This window comes from Ovis canadensis, chromosome 17 (assembly GCF_042477335.2).
Source record: "Ovis canadensis isolate MfBH-ARS-UI-01 breed Bighorn chromosome 17, ARS-UI_OviCan_v2, whole genome shotgun sequence".
NCBI lineage: Eukaryota > Metazoa > Chordata > Mammalia > Artiodactyla > Bovidae > Ovis > Ovis canadensis.
In genome coordinates this window covers 80805182-80827561 of record NC_091261.1, presented here as the reverse complement: position 1 = coordinate 80827561, position 22380 = coordinate 80805182, and the positions used below count along the sequence as shown (strand labels likewise).

Below are 22380 nucleotides of genomic sequence, written 5' to 3'. Positions count from 1 at the left end.
GCCAAGTGGATCTTTTTAATGCCTCTGAGAGCAGTCGGGAACTTTATAGCCCAGGAAAGAGCCAAGTCATAGACTCTTGTCCCAAAAAGTCTCCTCTGCTTTCCAGGAGGACCAAGTTCACACAAATGCTTGCCAGCAGGAAAATACATCTTACCTAATAACAGAGCAGATACTTACCCCAGCCTTAATGTAAATGGGGACAAACACCCAGCCCAGCAAAACCACCAAAATCAGGGCCTAAAACCAAAAAGGAAGCAAAGTCAAACCAGGAGGAGACTTAGCCACACTGCTGCCTGCAGGGCCCACAGCTGCCCCAGAACAACCACCTGGCACTTTCTCTTTGAGCTCTATGGACATCTTCCTAAGTGACATCAGTGACTGAAGGAGGCCTGTGACCCCGATGGGCCTGTGGGAACAATAGTTGGGCAACAGTGGACAGGGACCCAGGCAGCTACCCACTGGTATCACGGTCCCTTCAGCCTTCTTCCTGGTTTACAGGAGTAAAATACCATTTAGAAAGCTTTTAAAAATAATAATAATAATATTGGAAATCTGGTGGTAAGTATTTCCAAACCTCTAATGTGGCTGAAAAGGTACGAGAGGGCTTGGCTTTTTTAAATTTATTTTTAATTGGAGGATAATTGCTTTACAGAGTTGTGTTGGTTTCTGCCGTACAACAACGTGAATCAGCCGTAAGTATACATATATCCTCTCCCTCTTGAACCTCCCCACCACATCCAGTCACTCGAGCTCCCTATGCTTTATAGCAGCTTCCCGCTGGCTATCTATTTTACACATGGTAACCTATATATGTCAGTGCTACGCTCTCAATTTGCCCCACCCTTTTAAAAGAAGAAAGAAACACTAACGCCATCATGTCAGTGATTTCTCATGGTGGAAGAGGAGCAGGACTCTGCGGGCCTGAAACTGAGCCTCTCCTCCGCTGCACTGCAACGTGGCCCCGGGAGGTTCTCTAACATCTAGAACATCTCTGAGTGTAAACTGAGCTGGCCGACTACTGAAGCTGCTTCAGGCACCAGGACACAATGTCTCTAGAGTTACTCACATTCCATTCAAAGCCCCCGGTGGCAATTCCTGCAGCTGCTCCGGTCCCTGCCAGTCCCACAAAGTGGCCGCTTCCAATGTTACTGGCAAACAGAGAGGCTCCAATCTGGAAACACAAAAAGTTCAGGTGAGGACTCTGTGCTTCACCAGGACACTCAAGGCCAGACCAAAGATAGAAGAGACATGGCAACCAAGAGAAGGACAAGAAAGAGCAGAAGCCGGCCAGGAACCTGACTGCTAGAGTCTGCTGGGACCACTGGTTCGGAAGGTGAATGTGGGGACTTGGGGAATGGTGAAGATAAAAAGGGGAGGACTGGAGGAGCCATGGGATGTATCCCCAGATGAGACCTCTGCGAGACCTTTGAGAGCCCAGTGCTCGATAGATAGGGAGGTCTGGTATGCCCCACAGCCCGTCAGGCGCGCCCTGGAAGTCTCCTCAGAGGCTGGGCGTGTGGGTGCCGGCCTCTGCCATTCATCTCAGTGGTCTCCAGCGCTGCCAACTGGGGACCTTGACCAATTCAGGCTCTCAGGAAATGGGGACAGTTTCGTTGAAAGACATCATTTAAAAGGAAGCCTCTGGACCTCAGATCACTTGTTACTTGTCAAAGAAGGCAAGGGGTAGGGCCAATAATTTCCAAGTGACTCCTAGCTGTTACATTCTGTAATCCCATTACAGGAAACATACAGGAACGTCGCTCAGTCATGTGCGACTCTTGCGACCCCATGGACTGTAGCCAACCAGGCTCCTCTGTCCATGGGATTTTCCAGGCAATAGTACTGGAGTGGGTTGCCATTTCCTTAAGGGACGCCACTAGTAATAATACTCTCTAAGGTGCCCAGCTGCTCAGTCATGTCTGACTCTTTGTGACCCCATGGACTGTAGCTCACTAGGCTCCTCTGTCCATGAAATTTTCCAGGCAAAAATACTGGAGTGGGTTGCCATTTCCTCCTCCAGGGGATCTTCCCAACCCAGGGACTGAACTCATATTTCCTGTGTCTCCTGCACTGCAGGCGAATTTCTTTACCACTGAGTCACCAGGGAAGCCCAATATCTCTCTAAATTTATATTTATATATATATATATATATATATATATATATATATATATATATATATATATATATATATTTGGCCTTATTGCAAGGCTTGTGGGATCTTAGTTCCACACCAGGGATCGAACCTGAGCCCCCAGCAGTGAAAGCATGGAGTTGTCACCACTGGGTGGCCAGGGAATTCCTTCAATATAGTATTTTTATTTTTTACAAAGATCTCAAAGACCCCATATATATATGTACAAAACATTGCATTTTTCAAAGATATACATATATCTAATAACATAAGCTAGAAGGCAAATTGGAAGTGTGTGTATTAAATACCCAAGAATGGAAGCCTGGGAGAGGAAAGGAGAATGGGACTGTGACTAGGAGATGAAGGAGGAAGTATCAGGGGAAACAAGAGAGGAATTTTGCACTGACTGGTCATGATACTGTACCATCAACTCAACTGCATCTGAGATCCAAGAGAACTCCAAAAAGTTCTAGAGTTTTTCTATATCCAGGAGGAGAAGGCAGAGCAACATTCGAAAAGCACCACACTAGTATTAATATAATTATCTCCAGTCTTGCTGAGCAATGCAGGGAGGCTCTATTTGTCTAAAAATCCCTAAGATGGTTCAAGTCTGGAACAAAACACATATTTCCCAAAAGGCAGATTATTGTTCCAAGGAACTGTCCTAACTCTCCGTCAATATATGATTTATAGCTGATATGCTTAATGCCATATGCCAAGTCATAGGAGAGGGTCTGGAGGTCTCCAGAACGATGAGGAGATGATGGTGTAAGTGGCTTCATTCATTCATTCCACAAATGTTAATTAGCACCTATTCAGTATGTCAAGCTCTATTCTAGACACTGGGGATTCCTCTATGAAAAGCACTGACCGAAAAAAAAAAAGAAAATGAGAGATCAGTGCTGTGAAGAAAATAGAAAAGTGTGATAGAATGATCCTCTGTGGGGTGTCTAAACTGAGATCGAAATGATAAAAGAAGTCAACCATGCTGAGATAGAGGGAAAGCATTCTAGCAAAGAATGCTCTGGCCAAGTAGGAAGGTCATCGTGGTTGGAAAGCAGAAAGAAGGCCAGAGTGGCTGCAGTGTGTGCATCGAGTGAGACGAGGTTGGAAAGCTGGGAGAGGTACATCACGTAGGTCCAAGTGGGCCGCAGTAGGAGTGTGGGTCTCAGTCTGTGATGGGAAGCCACTGGAGGGTTTCAAGCAGGGGAGGGACAGGATCTAGCCTGTTTTCAAGGCTTTCTCTCAAGCATGTGGAGAGTGCAGTGCTGGGGGCAAAAGAGAAAACAGAGACATGCAGGAGGCAATTGCTGCTTGCAGGTGAGAAGGGGCAGTGGCCTGGCCTCCAGTGGTGGCAGCTGAGACAAAGGCAAGCACAGACGCTGGAGCACATTTCAGAAACAAAGTTGATGAGCCTTGTTGATGGGTCAGCTGTAGGAGACTGGAGAGAGGGGTCATCAAAGGTGATGCCTAGAATCAGGACTTCAGTGACTGGGTGGATGTCATTCACTGAGAAGGAAAACTGTGTACTTTAATTATTGCAGCTTAAGAATTTTCATCTTTTGTTGCCCATACTTTAAAGTGTGTTGAACAACATATGCTTACTTGCCTTAGTTAAAAGAATACGACCCAGTAAACTCTGCATAAAGAAGTAAATTACCGGGGACTTCCCTGGTGGTCCAGCAGTTAAGGATCTGCCCTCCAGTGCAGGGGATACAGATGCTATCCTTGGCCAGGGAACTAAAGCCCTCATGCGCCACTACTACTGAGCCCACATGCAATGAAAAGATCCCAAATGCCACCACGAAGACCCAGCAGCCAAAAATAAAAATAATAAATTAAGTAATCAGGTAATAAAAAAAGAAGTAAATCACCATTGCCTCTGATCATAAATTGAATTCTCATGATGTGAAAATTCTATTGTTTCACATTATATTTTGTCCTCATTAAACAAACATTAAAATACTTTGTGAGGGTAAAAGGAAAAAGAAAAGGAAAGAGGAGGAGGGGAAGGGGAAGCTAAGAGGAAAGCTGGCTGTTTAAGCACATCCACCTCCTCCTCAAAGCTTGGTGGGAATAACAGTCTACCTTTAATAAGAATTCCCTTCTGCGTGTAGCCTGCCTGTCATGATCCATCATCTTTTTTTTTTTTCATTTATCATCTCTTACTCCATAAATGATTAAGCCTAATGTTGTACTATTAAGGGCACAATTATCAGTAATGATTAACTGCATTAGATTAACCTTAAGTTTAAGAAGTCCTCTCCAAGACCCCCCCAAAGGGAGACAGTGGGCTTTAAGCAGCTGTGGGCTTTCCTGAGGCCGTCTGTCACCGTTTGATGGAGCGGCGGCCAGGGGAGCTCTGGGGACACTGGTCCAGGTGCAGCTCATTTCTATCACGGTCATCACTGCTCTCCAGTCGCTCACCCTGGCCTCATCTGAGCTCCTGCCCGTGGCTGCAGGACCTGCACTGAATCATTTTCACCTGACTCTACCTTCACAATGGCACTGGCAGCCAGCACTTTTCACACAGTCCTTGTACAGGCTGTCATTATCTCCCAGTTTTTCTTTTAAAAGAATTTTTTTTAATTTATTGGCTGTGCCAGGTGTCAACACTCGGGCTCCTCGATCTTCGTTGTGGCGTGCTGAATCTTTAGTTTCGGCATGAGAACTCTTAGTTGTGGCACATGGGATCTAGTTCCCTGAACAGGGGTTGTTGTTGTTCAGTTGCCAAGTCATGTCTGACTCTTAGCAACCCCATGGACTGAAGGATGCCAGGCTTCCTTGTCCTTCACCATCTCCCAGAGTTTGCTCAAACTCAGGTCCATTGAGTCAGTGATGCTATCTAATCATCTCATCCTCTGCCACCCTCTTCTCCTTTTGCCTTCTATCTTTCCCAGCATCAGGGTTTTTTCCAATGAGCTCTTTGCATCAGGTGGCCAAGTATTGGAGCATCACTGATACTTCAGTATCAGTGCTTCCAATGACTATTCAAAGTCAGTTTCCTTTAGGATTAACTGGTTTGATCTCCTTGCAGGGGACAGGGGTTGCACCTGCCCTCACATCTTCTGCAGGCTAAGCTTTGTCTTCTCATGTGCCTGCTCCTCAAGAGCTACCTTTGTCACTCTCTCTGCTGCCCACAGCCCCAGCTGTGACCCCAGAAGGGCTTCAGACCTGAATAGACCAGTCCAGACATGACTGGGCTGAATAGCCAGCCTAAGCAGGCTACCCTTCGTGACTTCACATCTGTTTTTGACATCATGTGGCCTCAGGTACTCTTTCAAACCTGCCGCTCAGCACTGGGTTCTTGGCAGTGCTGAGGACAAAGCCAGTGCCTCTGGTTCCCATCATTGTCGGAGACTCTGCCTCTAAATTATCTGGACTATTTAACAAAAACAGGTTTCTTCTCATTGCAATTTAGATTCCTGATAATGTGCAATTATCAATACAGTGGCTCTTTCACTTAAAATTCTTTCCTTTAATCCCCCCAGGATTTGGCACAAATTTGATGTGTTTCCATGAGCCTTCTCTAAAGGGACAACTACTGAAACCACAAGGAAAACATCTGGCCAAATTCATTTCTCCATACCAACTGCAGTCGGTCCCCTGCATACAAACCTTCAAGTTGGGAACTTTCAAAGATGCAAATGCGGGTACCAGCCCGTGTACGCCAGCTGTTGTACTATTGTAGTTTTCAATGTATGTGTGTGTTTAGTCACTCAGTCATATCTGACTCTGCAACCCCAAGGACTGTAGCCTGCCAGGCTCCTCTGCCCAGGGATTTCCCAGGCAAGAATACCAGAGAGGGTTGCCATTTCCTTCTCCAAGGGATCTTCCTGACCCAGGAGTTGAACCCACGTCTCCTACATTGGCATGCAGATTTTTTACCACTGAGCCACCTGCGAAGCCCTTTCAAGGTTCTGCACTGTAAGATTAGAAGTGTTTTCTTTATTTTTTGCATTTGTTTTTATGTATGTATTATTTCTGTGAAAAGTATTCTAAACCTATTACAATACAGTACTATACAGTTGACTGTGTTAGCTGAGTGCCTAGGCTCACATACAAGCATGCTGCTACGTATATAGGGGACTTACTGCATTAATGTCAGGAGCTGGAAGCTAGCAGGAACCGCATCTCTCTCTCAAACCAAAGGAAAACCTCAGTTCGTCTAATGATTGTTCCTTCAGTGTTCAGCCCTAGGGCTCCCTGCACCAATGCTACTCACAGAATGCCCTGCGGGCCTGGAGCATTGGCTTCAGCCAGGTGCTCAGAAGAACTATGAAAGTTCAGTCCCCACCCCAGACCCACTAAATCAGAGGAGTAAGAGTGGTTCTTATACACAGTAAAGCTAGAGAAGCCTGCCCTAGACTGTACTGAAAGTCGCTATTCCTTCTTAAACTTGTTGTGACCTCTTTTAGGGGGAACGGAAGTGCAGTGACTAATTACAATCTTGGGATGCTAAGATGCGGAGGACCAAAAACTGGGGGTGAAAGAATCTCCTACTTACCTCTAGCGTTGTCTGGGGGGTTTTTTTAGTATTATTTTTATTTTAACACTTTCAGAGTTTTAAAGACCTGTTACCATGGCACTCAGGCTACAAAGTGGGAGACACTGTCACTTCCCCATATGCCAAGAGAACAGCGCATGAACTGGAACAAGCTTTGGCCAATCTCACTGGTGAAACCCTAGAACTGGCAGGCTCAGTTGGATAAAGACTGCCAGAGGATCTTCACACCACAGGAAAGCTATTGAGACAATTCAAATGGAAATCTACACAAGCCACTCAAAGGCTCTTTGGGAAATTCTTCCACAAACACTTCGTCACCTCAAGAGATGGAGTCATAAGAGTTCCCAGAGGGTGACCTCAACCACCAGAGTCAATCAGTAGTGCCAACTGGAGGGCTCTTCTTTTCTGCCATGGCATGCAACTGGGAAGAGGACTTACAGGCTCTCAGTGGCCTTTGTAAACTAGCCCTGTCCTTCTTCTCCAGTCCCAGTAGCCCCCCACCTTCACCGCTAATGCCTTCCAAGTCCTCCGCACTCCAGTTAAATCACACAGACCCAGCCTCCTAGACATACTCAGGAGGCTTTCCTGCCTCCTGCTTCTGTTTGGACCATTTCCTTCTGCTTGGAATTCCTTCTCCATCAAGTTTTACCTGCAAAAACACTACCCCCATGTTCAAAGAGAAGCCCAGTCCTACCTCTCTGCTGACACCATCCAGAGCCAGGCTCTTCCTCCCCTGGCATTGCCCCGTGTGTTGCCTGTTGCACTTTCCCGGTGCCTATCAGGCCCCATTTTGGTAACTGCTTCTGTATAAGCGCTGTTCCCCAAACATCCTCTAGCTCTTGAAGACCATTCGTGTTTCCACTTAGCACAGGACCTTCCTTGCACATGGCAAGCACTCTGTAAAAGCCTGCTGAGTGAGCGTGTGGGTGGGTGAGTGACAGCAAATCCTTGGAGCCTCCTCCTGGGGAAACAGCAGGAACCAAGTGACCAAATGCCCCTGTGTTGCACTGATTCCCACTGGCTGCATGACATCAGGACTCTTAATGGGGACATGCCCAGGATGGCTCTCTTCTGAGGAAGAGACAATAAACCTGTCCTGCCAGGCCCACAAGGAGCCCATAAAAACAGTGGGGCTCACTAGAGTCTATGAGCTGCTCTGAGATGTCAATAGGGTGACCTGGAAGCTTAGTGTTAGTAAAAACAAGACCTCAAGGAGGGGTCCGACCTTGTGTGCATCTGGATCACACTTGTATTTCTGATTCCTCCCTCATCCTTTGGGAAACTGGTCTAACCTAAATTAACATCTTGATTTCCTAGTAAAGAGTCTTTTCACAAGGGAAGTTTGAGAAGGTTTAATCTTTGACCCTCACCATCTCTTAGGGATGACATTTCCTGGTTGGGGACAGAAGAGAAGGTGGGGTTCCTACATTCAGGCTATTTCACTTCTTGAGGCTCTGGTAAATATTTAGACACAGGCCTTCTCAAGAGTCATCATAATCTCTGTTTACTCTACATCAACTCACATTCCCCATGGACAAAGGTGGCCTTTCACTTCTTATCTTCATGAACTCTCTCTTTGTCCCAGGAACCAAACAAGTGTGAAATCAGGAAACCACTGCCAAAGCTGTCATCTTCCCAGAGGCTGTAAGTGGGTGAGGTCTTCTGCCGGCACTGATAGGTCAAGGAGGCTAGAGACCAGTCCTCTCACAAACTCAGACAAACTCGTCCTTGGAATCATCGACAACTCAGGGCCCCTCACCTGAAGGGCCTGATCAGGATGCATGATCTCTCCCCTACGCTGGCCCCCCTTCAGTTCCCAAGTACCCCAAGCTCCTCCCCACCTCAGGCCTTTGACCATTCTGTTCCTTCTGCTTGGATTGCTCTTTCCCCAATCTTCACATGGCTGCCTCCTCCTCATCCTTCAGAGCTCAATCTAAAAACGGCCTTCCCTGATCCTCTTGTGTAGGTTAAGACTCAAAACACTGCCTTACATTGAAACACGTATACTATCATGTAAGAAACGAAGTGCCAGTCTATGTTCGATACAGGATACAGGATGCTTGGAGCTGGTGCGTGGGGATGATCCAGAGAGATGATATGGGGTGGGAGGTAGGTGGGGGATTCAGGATTGGGAGCTCGTATACACCCATGGTGGATTCATGTCAATGTACGGCAAAACCAATACAGTATTGTAAAGTAAAATAAAGCAAAAATAAAATTTTAAATAAATAAATAAATAAAAGCAAAAAAAAAAAAAAACAAAACACACACACTGCCTTATTACCACTCACCGCTGTAATTTTAGATACATTTTGTAAGAAGTTGTGCCACACACACACACAAATACATGCCAGGACCTAACACAGATGTGACACACAGAAGCTAATCAGCATGCAAATGTGGGATGAAATCACAGCAATGCAAATATAAGTAAATGGCTGAATTCATACTTTAACAAGGAGGATTTGCAGATGAGACACAGGGATAAGGAGGACGATAAGGGATAATGATGATGATGATAAGAATGGCCAACCTGGATTGCACTAGCTGAATGCTATGCTAAGAGATTCACATGTATTAACTAACTCAGTCCTCAAAACAGCTCTGTGATGTAGGCGCTATGATCTCTATTTTGAAGTTGAGAAAACTGAGGCAGGAGAGACTAAGTAACTCACCCTAGGCCACGGAGATAGGAATGGATGGAGCTGGGGTTCAAACCAAGGCAGCCTGGTTCTTAATCCCAACTCCAAATCACCCCCCTAACATAAAGCTTACCCCAAAAGAAACAACCTCAAAATGAGCCGTGTCACTGGTAGACTGGGCAAGCCCAGATCTAACTTGAGTGATGCAAAGACTTCATCTTGGCTGATAGTCTCAGCACCCTTCTGACTTCCACCAACTGGCGACATTGATTATAGGTTACTTTTCCCTTTCTCTGTCGACGAAAGCACTAACGTGTTGGAGAATGCTGGGAAGGCAGCCAGAGGCAGAGGAGAAGCCAAGAACTTAGGTACAAACTAGAGGACAGGAACTTGGCTACCCTCCAGGCAGCTGAGGCCTTGGGACACAAAGAATACGTGGGGGAGTGACCACCTGCATGGGAATCAGAGAAACTCCTCTGAGGAGACCAACAAGCCTTGAAGAATGGGAGGGAAATGGGTCCAGAAAAGAGAGAGGGAGAGAGAAGGACGAGGGGGAGAGCGAGAGAGAGGAGGAGGAGGAGGCGAGCAGAGGGGAGGAAGAGGAGGAGAAGGAAAAGAAAAAAGAGGAGGAGGAAGAGAGAGAACAGGTTCTTCAAGAGCTAAGCAGACACTGACATGGCAGGTAAAAAAACTCTTACCAGGAAGGCAACACAGATATGCAGGAACTGACAAGTTTTGCAAAATCTTGACTCGAACTGAGAGAAACTACATGTCTGAAATAACAAGGAAGCACGGTCACACCAGATTTTACCATGGTGTCCTGTATGAGCTAAAATCGGGCACTCTGATTAGGGCCAGGCTTGGTTTTCCAGTTTTACCGCTAAAACTGAGCCTAAAAAATATATCCTAAAGGAAAAAATGAGGTGTACATAGTTACAGAAGTGTGGAGCACTGCTGGAGGCAGGTTTTCACTGGGACCTCCTGAGTTCTTAACACTGTCTACACTGTGCAATCACTGCGCCAGCGTAGAATGTAGGCTGAGGGCTCAGGTGACATCAACAAAGGGATCTGGCCTGAGGGTCTGGGGACACAGCTCTCCTCCCTCTCACTCTTTCAGTTCAGTACCTACTGGATGCAAGGCCTTGGACTAGGTGTTGGAAGAGATTTTGTTTTTAAATGATTAAGGGAAATACAGCTCAGCTCTGAGATAAATGAAAGCACACACAGCTTCATGCAGTCAGCAGGAAGAGAGGGCTTCCTGGAGACTTGGCAGTCACCTCCACCCAGGCTTATGAAGGTCAAGTACCTGTCTGTCTCCCATCTCACATTTTCCCGACCTTGATCCCCAAGTGAGCTCTCTGCTTCTCCTGTGTCCATTCACTTCACTCCTGCTTTTCCTCTCACTCATGAGTTCCCACTTAGGTCTCAGGCCTACCAGATTCTTCCCAGAGGCCACTCCTAAGTGGCTGACCTTTGATCTGATCCCTAGGTTTTAGACTTAGTGACAAAATCAGATACATTTCACTCAAAAGACTTTAAGAAGTATGAGACGCTGTCCTCTTCTCAGAAAACTTCCATCAGGGTCTCTGGTCAAACATAAATGAAAGAATGTCTTGGTTTTCAGATAAACCTGTAGACCATGCCTATAGATCTCATAAATTTCCATCTCAAAGAATAAGGAGAAAGAGACCTGAGCAACCAGAAGAACAGGGAGAACCCTAGCTCTGTTCTTATCTTGTGGGAACGTGGAGTTAATCGTCAATCTTGCTGGATGGCTGAGGATTCAATCAGATAAGTAGCTGAAGAAAGAACAAGAGCTAAACCTAAGAGTTTATCGTACGCCAGATTCTATTCTGAGACTGAATGTGCATCTTCACAACAACCTCAAGTAAGTACTGTTTCTCTGTTATAAGAAAACAAATGTAAGTCACCGAGGTATTCAGTAACTCAAACAGGGTCACACAGCTAGTGAGGGGCAGAGGCTGAATTTGAACCCAAGCAGCCTGACTTCAGAGCCCAGGCCTGAATAAGAGGTCAACAAACTAGAGCCTATGGGCCAAATCTGGCCCTCTGCCTGTTTTGTAAATAAAGCTTTATTGGAACACAGCCATGCTCATCCATCTTATTGTCCATGGCTGCTTTCATGCTGCAACAGCAAGGTTAAGTAGTCGTGGCAGAGATTGTATAGCCTCCAGAAATATTTACTCTCTGGGCCTCTGCAAAGAAAGTTTGTCAACCTGTGGCCTAAACCACGGTGAAATGCTCCTCTCTGATGATTCTCAAATAGTAAAGGAAGGAAAGGAACTGTGGCTATTGAGAGACACACAGCCATCCTATCTCCACTGGTGATGGACTGGCTAGGATGATGGCTCCTTCCTCTGTGGTGTGGAATCTCAGCATTCCAGCCCTGGTCAAGGCTTTGAGATCTTGATCTTACTATCTCCCACATAGAGGAGACTCTCTGAGACTCAGAGACGCTAATGATTGGCCTAATAATAAATCTAGGGCAAGGCAAATCCTCCAGCTCCTTGTGAGATCCCTACTCCCTTTGGATACTAACTTCTGAAGCATTTGAAAATGCCTTGAGGTTTGTTAAAGGTTGGCTCAGCCCTGTTGTACCTGCTGCTCCATGAAGCTGGCTCTGCCAATGGTTCTGGCTGGTAACCAAACTCTCCTCCAAAACAAAAGTTCTCTTTTGGGCTGTGTACATGGTGCTCTACCTCTCTGAGTAATTTCTGCTGCCACTAGCCAAGGCATGGGGAATTTCCCCTTCAAAGCTCACCTTCCTGGTTTCACATCTCCTACACCCTCAAAAAATCATTACAACACAGCACCCAGGCAGTTGTTCATCAACACACCAAGTCATGGTGCTACAGAAAAGGGGACTCCTGGCCCACAGTTACGTAAGGTTTCATTTTACTCACGAGGTTTCCGTGTTTCTCAGTGGGCTTGGCTTGCCTCAAGTGACTCACACTTCTGAGTCAAAGACCCCGGCCTGGCTATCTTTGTGAGCTAATTCCTCCTATAACGCAGCCCTGGAGTCCTTGCTCCTCCTCCAGATGGTCCCTCACTTCTATCCCCAGGTCAAGCACAAACTCTCTATCTCTCAGCCTCATTAACTTTTTAGGAACGGAATCTTTTTCCAGAGTGCCTGGACCTCCACCTGTTACAGATCACAACCGTACTATTCAAAGTCACCAAAACCCCCAGGTATACCCCAAAAAACTGGTCTCTCCTCTGTCCAACCTTCTTTCAGACTTTATGAGCTCTGATTTCCACTTGCTTTTCTCATGGAGGACTATCCAAGCCCTTGGGGTTTCAGGTATATCAGTCCAAGGTCAGCGCAAGTCCTCTCCTCCTAAAACCCCCTGGGACTATCATTCTGAAGCTTCTCTGCTTGCTCATCCTTGTTGCTGTTGTTTAGACACTAAGTCGTGTCCAACTTTTTTGCAACATCACGAACTGTAGCCTGCCGGGCTCCTCTGTCCATGGGATTTCCCAGGCAAGAATACTGGAACGGGCTGCCATTCCCTTCTCCAGGGGATCTTCCCAGCCCAAGGACTGAACCCAGGTCTCATGGACTGCAAATGGATCCTTTACCATCTGAACCACCACAGAAGCTCAAAACACAGGTTGGGGGGTTGCTCACCCTACTACAGCACAAAGCAACAGAGCTAAAGGCAGGTGAAGGGGACACAGGAACCACCGGAGGCTGAGAGAGAAGTCAGCTCTGAGAGCCTGTGGTCCCTGCGATATCCTCCTTGAGCCAGTACACTCGAGAACTGATATTCCGACAATAAATTTCCAGACCAATGACAGGTTTAAACTGACTTTGTATTTTAGTCCAAAGGGAAATTTACAAGTATAAAAGTATAGTTTTGATGCAGTTTAGGCTATTTTTCAAGTTTGAAAAGTACTTTGATTTGCATTTTCTTGCATGCTGTGTTGTCCTTTCAAATGTGTACTGCAATAGTTTTAAAATCATTTTAAATTTTAGAATGGAAATCATTATTATTTTTCTTCTAAATTAGAGGTTTTTGAATTTCATAAGTTAGCAGAACATTGACCTCAAACAAAATCTTAGTAGAGTCCCCTCATATAAAGTATGAAAAAACCGTGTTGCTGGGAAGGAGAGCAAAAGCAGCCCCTGAAGCATCTCTGCAGCTTCCAAAGGTGTTAGTCGCTCAGTCGTGTCCGACTCTTTGTAGGTGGATTCTTTACCACCTGAGCCACCAGGGAAGCCCAAGGGTTGTAGTGAACATTCTTTTAAGGACTATATCTTAGACTATAACCACACTTTGAAAGTGAAAAGTGAAAGTGTTGCTCAGTCATGTCCGACTCTTTGGAACACCATGGGCTATAGCCCGCCAGGCTCCTCTGTCCATGGAATTCTCCAGGCAAGAATACTGGAGAGGGTAGCCATTCCCTTCTCCAGGGGATGTTCTTGACCCAGGGATCGAATCTGGGTCTCCTACATTGCAGGTGGATTCTTTACCATCTGAGTCATCAGGGAATCCTATAACCACACTTTGCTGAATCTAAAACACCAACTATTGTAAGACATACCATGTAGCACAAAGCTTGCCACTTAAAGTGTGACATGCCACTGACTGTCAGTCCCAGAGCTGTAAAAATGTGGTCAGTGTGTAGCTGGAATCGATGATTTACAGTAGGTATAAATAAATTGCATATAAATCGTGTTCATTTACTCACACAGTCAATGTGAAAGTTAAATTTAAGTGATGTGGCAGCAATGGCTTTATATAAATGCCAGCTTCCAGGTACTGGACATCTGACAAGTGCCAACTGAGGGGTTCTGTCCTGAGTCTCCTAACCTTCCTTCCACATGTTAACATTTGCCTTTACTGAGCCCCTGCCAAGCACCTAACCTTCCTCTTGAGAAATCTGTATATAGGTCAGGAAGCAACGGTTAGAACTGGACATGGAACAACAGACTGGTTCCAAATAGGAAAAAGAGTACGTCAAGGCTGTATATTGACACCCTGCTTATTTAACTTCTATGCAGAGTACACCATGAGAAACGCTGGACTGGAAGAAACACAAGCTGGAATCAAGATTGCCGGGAGAAGTATCAATAACCTCAGATATGCAGATGACACCACCCTTATGGCAGAAAGTGAAGTGGAACTAAAAAGCCTCTTGATGAAAGTGAAAGAGGAGAGCAAAAAAGTTGGGTTAAAGCTCAACATTCAGAAAACGAAGATCATGGCATCTGGTCCCATCACTTCATGGGAAATAGATGGGGAAACAGTGGAAACAGTGTCAGACTTTATTTTGGGGGGCTCCAAAATCACTGCAGATGGTGATTGCAGCCATGAAATGAAAAGACGCTTACTCCTTGGAAGAAAAGTTATGACCAACCTAGATAGCATATTCAAAAGCAGAGACATTACTTTGCCGACTAAGGTCCATCTAGTCAAGGCTATGGTTTTTCCTGTAGTCATGTATGGATGTGAGAGTTGGACTGTGAAGAAGGCTGAGTGCCGAAGAATTGATGCTTTTGAACTGTGGTATTGGAGAAGACTCTTGAGAGTCCCTTGGACTGCAAGGAGATCCAACCAGTCCATTCTGAAGGAGATCAACCCTGGGATTTCTTTGGAAGGAATGATGCTAAAGCTGAAGCTCCAGTACTTTGGCCACCTCATGCGAAGACTTGACTCATTGGAAAAGACTCTGATGCTGGGAGGGATTGGGGGCAGGAGGAGAAGGGAACGACCGAGGATGAGATGGCCCGATGGCATCACGGACTCAATGGACGTGAGTCTGAGTGAACTCCGGGAGATGGTGATGGACAGGGAGGCCTGGCGTGCTGCGATTCATGGCGTCGCAAAGAGTTGGACACGACTGAGCAACTGAACTGAACTGAACTGCCAAGCACAGTGCTGAGTGCTGTACATGCATTATCTCATTTAATCCTGACAAGAGTCCTCCACAGTAGGTATTATTCTCCTACTCTATAGGAGAAACTGAAGCTCAGGGAAGTTCAGTGACTTGCCCAAAGTCATACAACTAATACATGAAGCAGGTCAGATGGGCTGACTTCAAAGCCCATGCTCATTCTACTCTAGAATTTTTTGGAATCAGAGCATTTTCAGAATTGAGAGGGACTTAGAGGTCACTGCATCCCTAGTCAAGAATCCCCTTGGGGTTTCCCTGGCAGCTCAGCGGTAAGGAGTCTATCTATCAATGTAGGAGACACGGGTTCAATCCCTGATCACGGAGGATTCCACATGCGTGGGAGTAACTAAGCCCGTGTGCCACAACTACTGAGCCCGTGCTCTCGAGCCTTGGAACCACAACTATTGAGCCCACATGCCCTAGAGCCCGTGCTCTGCAACAAGGGAAGCGGCCGCAACAAGAAGCCTGTGAGTGCAACCGGAGAGGAGCCCCTGCTCGCCCCAACTAGAGAAGCCTGTGCGCAGCAGAAAGACCAGCACCGCCAAAAATAAATAATTTTTTTTAATAGAGCTATCCGGACAGGTTAGATTTTTAATTTGTTGCCCATGGTTAATTTCCACAAAGAACCTTCTCCTAGAGCTCTGGGCTTCTTGCTGTTCTCTACGTTTAAGACTTTGAAGGAAACAAAAGGATTCCCCTATGTTAGCACTGGGAAGTGTAGAGTCTTAACCACTGCACCACCAGGGAAGCCCCTGAGAAGCTTAAAAAAAAAATGCAGATTCTTGGAGCCTTCTTTCAAGGTGTTTTAATCTAGTGGAACCCTGGAATGAGGCCCTGGAATCTGTATTTTTTAAAAGTACACCAGGTGACCTGGATACATGGGCAGTTTATAAACCTTTCATATAATCTCATGAAACCCTAGATACCATTGTCGGAAGAAGAAGAATAAAATTTCAGCCTCATCAAGGAAGCAGGTACTTCTCCACAAAAGAGGAATGATGTCACGTTGGTCAGAATAATCCAGCACTGAGACAGGAGTAAGGAAGACAACACCCACAGGAAATCCACATAAACCTCTGAACCTGACTTGTTTGGTCAGGGTGGGGTGGAGCCAGTTCCTCTTATCAACCAACTCTCAACCCAGATCCAAACCCAAGTGTCATCAGGAAGGAAGACATCATCACTGGTTAAGATGTGATGTGTTCCCAGGCCTAACCTAAAATGTCTGTCTCCTAGGGTGGTTCTGCCCCATGCCTCTGCCTTCTCATCAGCTTCTCCAAGACCCAGAGAGTGGAAGCTAAGGCCTTATCCCTGATGAATCAGCCCGAGGAAGTTTACATGAAGAGATATGAGTTTCCTGTTAAGGTGGGAGGAAGGAAGTAAAAAGAGGTCTGGATGCAAACCGAGGCTGTATGAACACATGGCAGGCTTCCTCTTGGGGGTGCTGAAGCATTCAGTGGGGTGGGGTGCCAGTTTCCAAACAACTAAAGGAAGCTTGAAAGTCTTACTCGGTTTTCTAATTCAGCAAATCTCAAGTCCACTGAGATTTCGTGCCAGCCTCTGCTCTGAAGTCTGTAGAGCAGCAGTGCCCGATAGAACTCTCTAAAATGATGGAAATGTTCTAGATCCACAGCATCGAATATGGTGGCCACCATCCACATGTACCTATTAAGCACTTGAAGCATGGCTAGTGTGGCTGAGGAAATAAATTTTCGATCTTATTTTAATTTCAATTTAAAAAGTGGTTAGTGGCTACCATATTGGACACTGCCGTTCAGCCTTGTCTTGAACTTGGTGGTCACAACTTTTAGAAAAGCATCAAAGGCCAAAGCATGAGAAGATAAAATGTGTCATGAGAGACCACCACAAGGGGCCCCCACAGAAGTCAGCAGCTGCCCAGTGTTCTTGGCCACCTTAAGGATAAGGAGAAATGACCTCAGGGATAAAGCTGGCAGCTGCGAAGATACCAATTTACTTACTTGCTTCTTTTACATTTTGATGGTGCAGTGTAGTGTATGGGCTCTTGACTCCCCAACCAGAGATCGAACCTGTACCCTCTGCTGCAGAAGCGTGGAGTCTTGACCACTAGACTGTCAGCCACGTCCCAAGATGCTAATAATTAACTCCCATCTCCGAATAACTGATCAGAGGGCAGCTGCAGGAAGGTCACGGCTCCCTCCTACCTTCTGTGCCGTGTGTTATGGCGGCGACAGTCTCTGCTTTCTCACTTCTCTTCCTCCATAGCTGTCACTCTCTTCTCACTGTATGTGCGCTTCATTAACCCCCCTTTCACCAGCCAGTCCTGCTTCTATCTTAGGCCCAAGGAACTGCACAATTTGGTCAATCTGGTCAAATTAGTTTCAATGAGAACTCTGGATAGAACCGGTCATTGGGCTGACCTGATGACCCAGCAAAGCCCTGGGGTGACAGGATGGAAGGGCCCTCCCACTTTCTCTTCCTGCGTATGTCTCTTCTATGCGCATGTCCTATGATTGGGATTCTTCTGCCCATGTGCAAATGTCAGGGAAAACACTGCGCATACATACAAAATACAAAATCCACCAAGAGATGAGGAGAACTGTGACTGGGGACAGTAGGGGCTCCTCCTCCAGCTACTCTTCAAGTATTTGTTGAGAGCCTCCTGGGGATCAGGCCCAGTGTCAGCCTCCTGATGTAGACAGAGAAATTCTCTCCTCTGTAGAACTTGAAGCAAAAAGAACTACTATTTACTGAGTTTCTACCCCATAAGAGGGTCTCCACTTCTATAATCCTCCTAGAAGGTAAATATCATCACTACCATCTTACAGAAACTGACATGGAAGCTCAGACGTGCCCAAGATCACCTTGGGCTAGGTGCTCTTTTTGCTCTTCCACACTGTCCTCGTTGTGAAGTCTTTCCTCTATTTATCCCTTGAAAAAAATGTCAAGCATTATTTCTTTAAAGCTTGTTCCCTTACCACTGCAGATTAAGGTGAATTGGTGACCTGGTGAGAAGGTGATCCATTTTTCAGCATCAAAGGCAAGAAGAAAGAATCACCACCTCCCAGAGCCAACAAGAAAGTGGGGAATATCATAGTTCAGGGAAATATGTATTTCAGAGAAAACTTACCGGCCACCACACCATACTTCGACCTGCCAGGAAGAAGCCTCCAACAGTCCCACGGTTAGTGGAAAACATGGCCTAGGGAGGAAGCGTCAAAAACTTAACAGAAAACCAGAACAGAGTACCCTTGCCAGCCAAGAGGACACCCCCCGTCTCCCCATTTATTCGCACTTTCTTCAACCTACTTTACTTTCTGAAACAATTCCACACTCTAGGACATCAGGTCTTAGCTCGGTACCAGGAAGAATTTCCTTGCCACCAGAATCATCCAGAGATGGAAATAGCGCCCCTGGGGGAGGTTTCTGCCGGAAGTTTTGGAGTCAAGTGCTGACAATTTGGAGGCTTCCCAGGTGGCTCAGTGGTAAATAATTCATCTGCCAATGCAGAAGATGCAGGTTTGATCCCTGGGTTGGGAAGATCCCCTGGAGTAGGAAATGGCAACCCACTCCAGTATTCTTGCCTGGAAAATCCCACAGACAGAGAAGCCTGGCGGGCTAGAGGCCATAGGGTCGCAAAGAGTTGGACGCAACTGAGTACACACACATGCTGACAATTTGTCAAGGTGATTTTGTCCAGTGGTTTAACAAGAGATTTGCGAATAGGATGAAGAGGGTTGAGCATGATCAAGTTAGGCCCCCGATTTCTGAGAATATGTGAGGGACACTGCAGCAGTGGAAGCGGTGGTAAGGACCATGGAGAGGGCGTCCCCAGAAAGGACAGAGTCTTAGGGAGGGGGAAGGGTGACATATTGGAAAGAGCACTTCCTTTGGCATCGAAAGTTCTGGGCTCTGGTCCCAGCCCTGGGGCTGATTCCTCTGAGTGGCTTCTAGTCACCCTCTCTGCTCCTCGTCTGTTAAATAGAAAGGTTGGGCTCCCCCACCACGACTCAGGCATCCAATGATGCTATTAATGCAAATGCCACATAAAGCAGGGGTCAGTACGTTTTTTTTCCATTAAGAAAAAGGACATGTGACGTGAGTTAGTGCTCAGGTGTGTCCAACTCTTTGCAACCCCATGGACTGTAGCCCACCAGGCTCCTCTGTCCATGGGATTTTCCAGCCCAGGGATCAAACCCTTGTCTCCTGCATCTCCTGCATCAGCAGGCAGATTCTTTACCACGGAGCTACCTTGGACACTCTAAGAAAAAGGGCTAGGTAGTAAATAGTTTAGGCCTTACGGGATATATATGATCTTCACTACATATTCTTTTTATTGGTTTGGTTTTCTACAACCCCTGAAAACCATTTTTTTTTTTAAATCTTAACTTGTAAGCCATACAAAAATAGGCTGTGGGCCAGATTTGGTCCATGGGCTGTAGTTTAGCAATGCAAGCACAAAGGGTTTCAGGATATCTTAAGTCTTCCAGAAGGAATAGTCAGCCGAAAAGGATACAAAATTCCCCATAGAAAGTGGTGAAAGACACATGGAACTATACCCTAAAGAAATAAGAAATGAGACAGCATTTTCCAGTGATTAAAAGGATTTTTTTAAAAAAAGAAAAAATATTGGAAGTGACAGGGATGGACAAAGGGATGTTGGCCTGGGTGTCTTTTCTAAGTTGGGGAAGCACAGTGGGCCTGGATCGCTATTTCTGCAGCTTGGAGATCACACAGGAGTCAGGATATCCGTCCCTGAGCCAAACCACTCTTGACACTCCATTGGAAAAAAGAAACTTAAATTAGAAGAAAGCCAGCATGTTAAATGATCAGGGGGTTGGAGGCACTGACTAATAGCGAAAGACTAACTGTAGACAAACACTAACAGGCTCATTAGGCAGCATTTAACAAGACAAGTAATAAGAATTTACAGACATCTGAGAAGTGTAAACACCATAACCATCGGGACTGGAAGGGCTAAAATGAGATTGGTTAGGGGAGCTGAGCTCATCGACAACTGTGAGGGAGACAGGAGGTACAGCTAGCAAACGATGGATTCCCAGCTCACTTGCAGCACTTACTAACACAAGCTGGGGTGAGGATGAAGGCAGGCAGGGTGGAGGAGCACGTGGTGCCATGGGAAACTGAGAGTCAGTGACCCGAGCTCCACGAATCACAACCTCAGGCAAATCACAATCACACAGAGCTTCGATTTCTTATTCTGTAAAATGAGGATTAGCATTCCTGCCTTCCTGGTGGTAGGCTTGAGATGTCCTATCCATCTGACCACTTTTGCCCATTTTACTTAAAAGAACAAAAATCGTTCAGGGTCTGACTCATACCCTGGAGAGCAAATGATAGTATTGGGTTAGCCAAAAAGTTTGTTTGGGTTTTTCTGTAAGATGTTGGACAAACACAAATGAACTTCTTGGTCAACCCAATTATATTTTTAAAAGATTCCCAGAATCCATAATGAACTTTCAGATGCATCTCCCAGACCCTCACAGCCATTTATGAGGAGTCATAAGAACAGGTAAGATTGTACCCATTACACAGCTGAATAAACTGAGACTGGGCAGAGTTACCAACATTGAAAGAACACTGGAAGGTGTAGAAGCCAGTGCTAAACCTGAGAACCTTGGCCCCTGGCTGGACTTTCCACAGAGTCTAGGAAGCTGAGGCTAGAATCAGTCACATAGACCCCTTGTGACACTTAAGGCCTTCAGTCACATCTGGTTTCTTTTTAAATTACACTTTTCTTTTTAAAAATCAATACTTCCCTTTTTCTGTTAAAAAAAAAAAAAACCTCTATGACCATGAAGGGGTTAATGTCCACTCTCTTCTCCTCTAAGTCAAAAGACTTCAATCAGCTGCTAGCACCTCGGCTTCCTGGCCTGTCGCCCCCCATGAAGGCCTTTGAGAGTGACTGGAAGATGTTCGCACTTAAAACACCTGTCTTCCAGTTGCTAGGTGTGCCAGAGTCTGTCCCAAGTGAAATTTCCAGGTTCAGGACTGCTAAGAACAAGTTTCTCTGGTTTGGTGTGTCCCCGAGTCCCGAGAGGGAGCCCAGTCACTTCCCTCTCCCCAGCCCAGCCCAGGCCACGCTCCGGCCTGCCTCCTCCTCCCCCTCGTCTCCCTGGGCCCAGCTTTCCCAGCTCGCTCTCACTCCAGCCCCTGCACAGGGCACAGGGCCTCTCCCAGGAGGGGCCGCCCGAGAGCACCTGCAGCTGGCAGGCGCAGTGTCCTTCCTGACCCACCTGTTTCTCTTCCATCTGACTAAAGGCAGGAGGTAGTCACCTCCCTGGGGCTCACTCCTCAGCCCTGGGACCCTCCCTGGAGCTTCAAGCTGGTCCTCTGCTGCCTCTCAAGCCCCCAGCCTCTCCAATCTCTCACTCTCCTTCTCTGCCCACTGGCCTGGGATGCAGGAGCCTCCCTGGACACTGACCAGCATCCTTTCACTTCTGCTCACCCTTGCTTGCCCCTCACCTCACATGGTGCCCCCTGAACTCCTCTCAGACGTTTCCAAGTCACTTCCACCTGGCTCCACACACCCTCAGCCCACCACCCTCCCCTCCTCGGGCTTCACCAAGACCGTGGCTTCTCCACAGGCCCCCTTCTCCCTCCTTCCCCTTGGCCCTTGCACCCTCAAACCCCGTGTTTCAGAACCCCCCACCTACCCACAGCCCGACAGCCATCACCACCACGAAGTAGATGACGATGACAGAGATGTCAGCTGCATTGCGGATGCGCTCGTAGGCCTGGAGGGGCTCGGCGGTGGCCGTGGCCGGGGGGCTCCAGGTGCTGCTGTCCATAGTGGCAGCTGCAGCGCGTCCCTCCTGCCCGGGCTGTTGGTTCCTTATACGGCCTCCAGGTTAATCATCAGCCCGGGGAGGGGACCCGGGGAGTCTGGCAGCAGGACTGTCGTGCAGGGGCCCCAGTGCTGGTCAGGGAGCAACTCTGAGTGCAGAATGAGGAGGAGCTGGCAGAGCTGTCGGCAGGAGGTGGGCGGGTAGGTAAAGGCTCTCCAGAGAGCGGGGTGGGGCCGGCCAGGGGGTGGTGCCCGCGGAGCACAAAACCCCACTGTGCTCCCATTGCTGGGCACCCAGCAGCCTCGCCTGGCCTGCTGTGGGGCCACACCCAGGCCAGGGCTCCAGCACTTGTATTGAGGAGCCAGGCTGCCTGGGGCTGGAGACCTCAAAG

General features: G+C 47.0%; 1 protein-coding gene across 1 annotated transcript in view; it reads right to left on the bottom strand.

The window, feature by feature from the left end:
- The window catches only part of SLC5A1 (solute carrier family 5 member 1), a 57356-nt gene extending 35186 nt beyond the window's left edge, over positions 1-22170 (bottom strand). Inside the window, exons 1-4 of the mRNA XM_069558662.1 lie at positions 21858-22170; positions 18311-18382; positions 1067-1171; positions 178-237 (exon numbers count right to left, since the gene is read on the bottom strand). Coding sequence (XP_069414763.1) covers positions 178-237; positions 1067-1171; positions 18311-18382; positions 21858-21992 — 372 coding nt within the window. The 5' untranslated portion in view covers positions 21993-22170. The remainder of the gene's footprint in view (positions 1-177; positions 238-1066; positions 1172-18310; positions 18383-21857) is intronic.
- Between the last annotated feature and the right edge of the window lie 210 nt (positions 22171-22380).